At 49.1% G+C, this 8,723-nt stretch overlaps 1 protein-coding gene across 1 annotated transcript; it reads left to right on the forward strand.

Moving 5' to 3' along the window:
• Positions 1 to 280: 280 nt before the first annotated feature.
• On the forward strand, positions 281 to 8,502 carry CBR3 (carbonyl reductase 3). Its single transcript, XM_043474686.1, has 3 exons — positions 281 to 741; positions 2,590 to 2,697; positions 8,016 to 8,502. Exons 1-3 carry the CDS (start codon positions 453 to 455, stop codon positions 8,450 to 8,452), a joined length of 834 nt encoding a protein of 277 aa, XP_043330621.1. The 5' UTR covers positions 281 to 452; the 3' UTR covers positions 8,453 to 8,502.
• Positions 8,503 to 8,723: the final 221 nt, after the last annotated feature.

Consider the following 8,723-nt stretch of genomic DNA (forward strand, 5'->3'; position numbering starts at 1 on the left):
CCGGCGCCTGCCCTCTAAGAAAATTGTCAGCACTTGTTCTTCTTTGGGGTTTCTCTTGCACAAGTTCTTCATTCAAACTGCAGTATATCTTCAGACCCTTTCGACTCACCACCGTCTGGTTTCTGCTTTAGGGGAAGCCCCTCTCCACCCCCACAGACCACCGCTCGGCTCAGTCGTGGCTCAGAGGCGGCATCAACAGAGAGCGCTTCGCGGGGAGGGGGCGGACCCGGGAAAGGGGCGTTACAAAACATTCAGGAACAGACCGCCCCTCCTAAGGAGGGGAGGGATCCAGAACCGGAGCCTCTTTCTCTACAAGTCACAGCGCTGGAGCCTAGAACCCAGTTCTTGCTGGCTTCTCAGACTGTGGACCGGCCTCCGCAGCGCGCGCCGCCGGTGGCCCACCGCCCGGATCGCTCTCCACCCAAGGGCCCCGCTCGCCCTGCACACCGGCCATGTCGTCCTACACCCGCGTGGCGCTGGTCACCGGGGCCAACAAGGGCATCGGCTTCGCCATCGCGCGCGACCTGTGCCGGGAGTTCCCGGGCGACGTGGTGCTCACGGCGCGGGACGAGGCGCGGGGTCGGGCGGCCGTGCAGCAGCTGCAGGCGGAGGGCCTGAGCCCCCGTTTCCACCAGCTGGACATCGACGACCTGCCGAGCATCCGCGCCCTACGCGACTTCCTGCGCAAGGAGTACGGGGGGCTCAACGTGCTGGTCAACAACGCGGGCATCGCCTTCAAGAGTAGGTGAAGGGGTGGGTGGGAAGTCTCCGGCTCTCCGAGGGCGCCCGGCGACGAATTGCACGCGCCCCCCGCCCCCACCCGTCCACTGGAGTGATCGGAAAGGCAGCGCCCGCCCCTCGGGATGCGCTCAGCTCTCGCCTCCCACGGCCGGTTCTCGCTTCCCACGGAGTCGCGGGAGCGGTTCGTTTCGCTCGAGAGCAGCCGCGGTGCCGGGCACAGCGTGCCCCGCCTGCCCGCCGGCCTGTGCGGGCATGTGCGCCACAGTGCGCCACCCGGGACCCTCCCAGAACCGTCAGCTGCTGAGTTTTGTAAGAGAGTCGGTCTCTGGGGAGGGGACCACGCCCTGCTAAGCTCATCAGCTTTCTAATGCCAGAAACATTTGCTCTGCGAAGGGTCTCCAAGCTCTCTTTGGGCTTTCACTTTCCCTCAAAGGGCGCATTCATAGACACCAGGAGGCATCTGCTCGGGACAGGAAGTGAGTCTCAAAGACACGGATTAGCGCGCATATGCACGCTAGTGGACTTGGGTCTCTTTAACGCAGGGCTTTGATAGGCTCTGGCAAAAAGGAAGCGAATGTGGTTCCCACCCCTAGGGAAGCTCCGCTTGTTATCAAACAGAGAGGGTTTGTTCTGTTTTTGTTTTTTGTTTTTTAAGGGTGGTTTTAAGTAGCATCTTCCTTTGGAGAGGGGCAGGGAGATGGAGATTACTTGCTCCATGACTGGAATAAGAAAGTTATTGATCTGTCTTTTGCTGCGGGTAGAAATAATAAAAGGCCGGCCTCACTTACAACCTAGTGGGAAACAGAAATCTAAGAGGCCGAGCGGAGGAAAACGAAGCATTGTGAAGCCTAAGTCGTCATCTCCCTTGGCCTTGGGCATTGGGCAGCCCGGGGCACCCGTTCGAGCAACTCAGTCTGCCGGGCTTTCTGCGCGCTCAGGCGGGGAGTTGGCGGACACCCGCTTGGAGCCCACAGCTGAGGGATGGGTGGAGCACACACGGGGGGCACACCGACCCCATCTGGCAACCCTCGCCCCTCGGCGTGTGGACCGTCTACCGGCAGTGCCTGCGACCCTGGGCACTGCGAGAATCGCAGAATTGCCAGCCTCAGCCCCACACCTGCTGAACTGTAATCTGCATTTTAGCAGAATCCCCAGGTGCCTCCTCTTAGGCCCTTTCAAGATGGGTTTGACCATTGCTGCTCCAAGTGTGGCTCGCAAACCAGTAGCTGGAGCGTCCCCTGGGACCTGAATTAGAAATGCAAATTATGAAGCCCCACCCCGGAACTCCTTAATCCCAAACTCTCGGGGCAGGTCCCAGAAAGCTGTGTTCTAACAGGCCCTGCGGATGCTGCAGATAGAGGCTGGACGTCTGAGAACCACCAGCCTCCTGGCTTTAATTTATTTAAAATTTTTTGGCTGTGCTGGGTCTCCGTTGCTGTCCGAGCTTTTCTCTGGTTGCGGCAGGCGGGACGACTCTCTCGTTGCGGTGCGCAGGCTTCTCATTGCAGTGGCTTCTCTTGTCGCACAACCTGAGCTCTAGGGCGCTCGGGCTTCAGTAGTTGTGGCGCGGGGGCTCCGTAGTTGCGGCTCCAGGGCTCTAGAGCACAGGCTCAATGGTTGTGGCCCACGGGCTCAGCTGCTCTGCAGCACGTGGGATCTTCCCGGATCAGGGATCGAACACATGTCCCCTGCATTGGCAGGCAGATTCTTTACCACGGAGCCATCAGAGGAGCCCTTGAAATTGTTTGAAAGTTACCTTGCTCTGCTTTTAATCAGAGATAAGATCCACTTTGTCTTGAGAATTTCAGGGGGAAATGTGTGACTTTGTTTCCTTCTCTTTTTGAAAAGCTGATGATCCCACACCCTTTGACATTCAAGCTGAGGTGACACTGAAGACAAACTTCTTTGCCACGAGAAATGTCTGCAACGAATTACTGCCGATAGTAAAACCTCACGGTGAGTCCAGCTTTGCCGATTGTCATGTTGGCCTCCCTCAGCAAGGAGTGAGCCACAGGGACCTGTTCCCCCCCACCCCCGCCGCGAGAGTCTCCCAGGTGGGGCTATTTCTCCACAGGGGAAAAAATAGAAAACTGCGTTATTTTCTCATGGCATCTGGCTTCTCGTTGGAACATTCCAGCTTTGTTGAAAGACAGGTACTTTGCTGTTCGGTCGCCAAGTTGTGTCTGACTCTTCGAGACTCCATGGGCTGCAGACGGCTAGGCTTCCATGTCCCTCGCCATTTCCCGGAGTTTTGCCCAAGTTCATGTTCATTGAATCGGTGATGCCATCCAACCATCTCATCCCGCACCAAATTTATGAAAGAATCATTTCACTTTTTCTCCCTAACTTGTGTGTTGGTAGGCATGAATTCCCTTAGCTGTGTATAGATATGTGCATGTTTAGATACTCGATTCATTGAGGAGAAGGGGACCACAGAGGATGAGATGGGTGGATGGCATCACTGATGTGATGGACTTGAATTTGAGTAGGCTCTGGGAGTTGGTGATGGACAGGGAAGCCTGGTGTCCTGCAGTCCATGGGGTCGAAAAGAGTCGGGCACGACTGAGTGACTGAACTGAACTGAACTGAAGGAAGGAGGGGGGATCTAAATGAACCATTTTGCAAATGGCTACCCAGTTGTCCCATCACCATTTATTAAAGGCTCAACTCCCACCTCCTGCAAAACAACAACAATAAAAGATACGCATGATACACAACAATCTTGGATCCCGAGTCATTAACTCAACCTTAGAAGGAGGTGTTGCAAGTCCCATAAGGCATCTTGCCTTTGAACAACTTCAGCGAGTCCTTCTCAACTCCCCAAGGTGACCAGTCCTCACCCAGCTCACCTGGGGCCTGGGGAAAGGGTCTGTTCTTGCATGATTATGAATTTGTCTGTATTCTTTTCTTCTCATACCAACCTTTGCCAAGCTGATTCAGAATATCCAGAGGAAACTTTTCTTTATTAGGAAGTATCTTACCAACACCTTCACATATTCACTAAATAACATTTATTACTGTTTCCACAAGCATGTATTGAGCACCTACCATAACCCAGGCATTACTCTGGTGCCTGGGTTACAGTGGTGAGCGTTGTGGGCACAGACAGTCCTGTTCATGGAGCACAGAGTCCAGTTGGGGAGACTCACAGACAAAGAATACTAACTGTAAATCACAACTGTGCTGCGAGATGGGGACAGAAGGCTGGCTTCTCTGAGGACTTTCTTTCCAAGAAATCAATCATGATTCTTAGGAAAAGAAGAGCTCTGTAGTTTTTTTCTTGGAAATGTGCTTTTCTTAATTGAATGTTTTGAATAAAGATGATCTCCGGTGCAAAGATATTTAAATCTAAAAAGATGCATGGTGAGAGATCCACCTGCCTGCCCATCCCCAGTTTCCACAGGTAATTCTCTTTCCTGATTTCTTTAGTGGGATGGGATCATAGAAAGCTCACAGGTAAGAGTTAGAGGTACCGGTTCAAGGAAGCTTTGGGGCCAAAGGCATGGAGTTGGTGAGTGTCCAGGGCCAGGGGGATGGAGTTTTTATAATTTTATTGACTGAGTAGATTGATTTTTGGCTGTGCTGGCTGTTGCTCGGGCTTTTCTGTAGTCACAGTAAGCAGAGGCTATTCTTCATTGTGCTGGGCAGCCTTCTCCTTGCAGTGGCGTCTCTTGTTGTAGAACACAGACTCTAGGGCGAGAGCTTCAGTCGTTGTTGTTCCTGGGCTCTGGGGCACAGGCTCAGTAGTTGTGGCAATGAGCTTAGTTGTTCCAAGGCATGTGAGATCTGCCTGGACCAGGGATCGAAGCAGTGTCTCCTGCACTGGCAGGCAGATTCTATGCTACTGAGCCAGCAAGGAAAGCCTGGGGATGAAGTTTTTAAAGGCAAATCTAGGGAATTCCCTGGTGGCCCAGTAGCTAGGACCGCTCTCACTGCCAAGGGCCAGGTTTCAATCTCTGGTGGGGAACTAAGATCCCACAGCCGTGGGGCATGGTCAAAAATAAAATTAAATAAATGCAAGCATTTATTTATTTTCTAAGCAAAAATAAATGTATATAAATTTTTGCTCCCCCTTTATAAAAAAAAAAAAAGACATTATGTTTGCCACCTGGCTTTCTTCACTTACTGTATCTGAGACTCATTCCAGATCAGGACAGAAAGTTTTCTTAATCATTTTTTATAGCTGTGTAGCACTTCACTGTAGCTGTGTCTTTTACCAAGTATCAGGAAGTCTTCTCCCTATGGACTTTGGAATCATAGAATTTGAAAGCTGCAAGTTATTAAGGAAAATTTATATTCCTACACCTTCAGTTTATAGAAAAGGAAATTGAGACCCAGAAAAGTGAACACAGTCAGGTAGTAATAGAACTGGAAACAGTATCCCCGTTTCCTAACTTCAATCAAATCAGGATAATTAGTTCTATGAGGGAAGGATCACAGTATGTCAAACGACTGTGAACAAGCCATTTTGAAAGATAAAAGAAAGCTTTAGGAAGGGTGGGGCCCAGGGATCAACCCAAAGCTGGTGAATCACTGTCTTTAACCAGTTTTCTGTAACAGTATTTACCAAAGCAGGAATCTTCGGTTTGCAACACATTGAGAATAACTGTGACTTTTCAACAAACCTCATGTTTACCTAGAGTACAAAACGCTGAACATCACAGCCCCTTGGATTATAGGGAATCACTTTCTCCCCATTCAAAATTGATTTAAAAGCCACTCTTTTTTTTAGCTTTTATAATGTCACTTTAAAGAAATTTATACAGCTCGTTTGTTGGTTCAAGATTGAGTAAATAGGTTAAGCAACTGTTGAGCCACTTCAGTTCAGTTCCAACTCAGTCATGTCCGACTCTTTGTGACCCTGTGGACTGCAGCACACCAGGCCTCCCTGTCCATCACCAACTCCCAGAGTTGACTCAAACTCATATCCATTGAGTCGGTGATGGCATACAACCATCTTGTCCTCTGTCGTTCCCTTCTCCTCCCACCTTCAATCTTTCCCAGCATCAGGGTCTTTTCAAATGAGTCAGCTCTTTGCATCAGGTGGCCAAATTATTGGAGTTTCAGCTTCAACATCAGTCCTTCCAATGAACACTCGGGACTGATCTCCCTTAGGATGGACTGGTTGGATCTCCTTGCAGTCCATGGGATTCTCAAGAGTCTTCTCCAACACCACAGTTCAAAAGCATCAATTCTTCCGCGCTCAGCTTTCTTTATAGTCCAACTCTCACATCCATACATGACTCCTGGAAAAACCATAGCTGACTAGATGGACCTTTTTTGGCAGTGTCTCTGCTTTTTAATATGTTGAGCCACTAGGGGGAGCTATTTGCCCACTCTTTCCGGGATGCTCTAGCGGTTGTTTGCAGATAGGTGGGGCCGCCTGACCCTCAAAGGGCGGTGGTGATGGGGGTGTGTCTCAGTCCTTCTCAGGGCTGATTGGACCAACCTAGCCGCTGCCACTGTCACCCCCGGCCCCTCCCCCAGAGGTGTGCCTTGAGATCAAAGAAGACGCCTTCCTCTTAGAAGGTTATTTCCACCAAAGGCATAGAGTAGCTCCTGTAATTTTTTTTTCTTCCCTGCTTTCCTGTTTGAATTTAATTCCTTGTAGCAGCCAAGCATTTGAGAGCAAAGCTGCTTAACAACTAAGGAAGAACGTAACTTCAGCAAAGCAGAATTCCTGATCAAAATATTGAGACAAATATAATCATTAAAATAAAAAAGAATCTTGCCAATCCAAACTGGGGGAAATACTATAAACCAATGGCTTAGAGGCTTCAAGCTCACTGTCAACTGCTCTAGACTAAAACAGACTAAAAAGGACAATTAAACGCAATCCATGATTCCACATTGGACCCTGGATGAAAAAAAAATAACTTGTAAAGGAAGATTATTGAGATAATCCGGGAGACTAGAATATGGACTATACATTAGATAATAGTGTTGTACCCTGATAAATATCTTGAGTGTGATCACCTTTGTGGTTATGGAAGGGAGCACCGTTATGTATACTAAAGTGTTTAAGGTGAAGCCTTATGCTACCTGTCTACAATTAAGAGAAAGAGGAAAAGCGAATGTGGCAAAATGTTAACAGTTGGTGAGCTCAGCTGCAGGTTATATGGATGTTTACTAAACTGTTGTTGCAACTTCTGTGTAGGCTGCAAAGTTTTTGGAAGTTAAAAGTTAGGAAAGAAATAGGTATTCTGAGAGGGAGAAAAGGAAGGAAGGAAGGAAAAGAAAAGAAAATACTGAAGAGTCTTAGGTGCTTGGGACTACATGGGATGCTCAGGTACAAGGACAGAGTGAGGGCATCTCCATATGGGGCTGGGCCCGCAAGGATACCCCAGCAAGTTCACATCCCACCCCACAAATGTGTACCTCTGGTGAATACCACTTACAAAGTGAAATAAAATCCAGTTATTCTGTTGGATGCAGTGAACGTGGATTCAGGATAACATGGGAGAAAAGAACTCCCCAAATCTGGTGTTTCTTGATATTGGACAAAATGTGTAAAGTCACACATTTATTGGTTTGGGGATTTCCACCAATGCTTCAGATTGCTTTCTAGTTTTTGGCCTAGTTTATTTTATGGACAGAACTGTCTCTTTAGTAGCTGTGAATCGTTGCTAAAATGAAGATTAAGTCATTAAACTAATTATATTTAATTATTTGTTAACTATGGGCTAAAAAATAAGTGATGAAAATCAAGTCCGGGTTGGAGATGCAACCCCTTCCGCATGTGAGAGTATCCATCATTAAGGACAGACAAGGGTCATTGGCAAGGGATAGCTTGACTCTGACTTTGGCACTCAGGTATGCAGAGGTGGCCCATTGGCCCTAGGAAATAATCTAAAGGTGAGGGCGCTGTCTACAGGAAAGCAAGTTCACAAACACCTGGAATGTGTGTGTGTGTGTGTGTGTGTGTGTAGGGGGCTGTGTTTTACAGAACTATCTGGTGGTCCTACTGCAGACCTGCCTCTTATTCACCTAATGGAAAATCACTGCTCTTTAGCACATGTTTTTAATGGAATTATGTTCTCATTACATTCTTTTTGGGAGGACACAGCACAAAAAATTAAAATCCACAGGTGCCTTCTTGCATCTTTTTCAAATGCCTTTTGGAGCCTTTTGTAATGACTACTAGAATCATTTCTTAAATCAGAAATTAAGCCTTCCCCATGACTGAATCTCATGTTTGTCAGCAGTCAGCCGTCAGCCGTCAGCTGATGATGGTGTACTTGTGACATACTTCTGTATTTTCGTTACCATTTCAGGCAGAGTGGTGAATGTCAGTAGTTCACAGGGCTCCCAAGCCCTTGAAAACTGCAGCGAAGATCTACAGGAGAAGTTCCGGTGTGAGACGCTCACGGAGGAAGACCTGGTGGACCTCATGAAGAAGTTTGTGGAGGATACAAAAAACGAGGTGCATGAGAGGGAGGGCTGGCCCAACTCAGCTTATGGGGTGTCCAAACTGGGGGTCACGGTCTTATCGAGAATTCTGGCACGGCGCCTGGAAGAGAAGAGGAAAGCCGACAGGATTCTGCTGAACGCATGCTGCCCCGGGTGGGTGAAGACGGACTTGGGGGGCGCTCATGCCTCCAGGACGGTGGAGGAGGGGGCTGAGACTCCCGTCTACCTGGCCCTCCTGCCGCCAGATGCCACCGAGCCCCATGGTCAGCTAGTCTGTGACAAAGTCGTCCAAAACTGGTGAATGTCTGCTGCGGCCCTCAAGGCTTAATAAATGTCTGGGGAGTGGATGAATGAGTTGTGGCGTGGTAGTTTTATTCTGTTTCCGTCCTTGGGGAGCCTCAATGACAGTCTCCCTTTGAGAAAGCGTCTGGTTCTGGAAGGGAGCTGAGCGATTTTGTTCTGCTCAAACTCTAGCCCTGAGAGGGAGACAAATCTAGTCCAGTCCAGTTCAGTTCAGTTGCTCAGTCATGTCCAACTCTTTGCGACCCCATGGACTGCAGCACGCCAGGCCT

Source organism: Cervus canadensis, chromosome 7 (assembly GCF_019320065.1).
Source record: "Cervus canadensis isolate Bull #8, Minnesota chromosome 7, ASM1932006v1, whole genome shotgun sequence".
In the NCBI taxonomy this organism is placed as follows: Eukaryota; Metazoa; Chordata; class Mammalia; order Artiodactyla; family Cervidae; genus Cervus; species Cervus canadensis.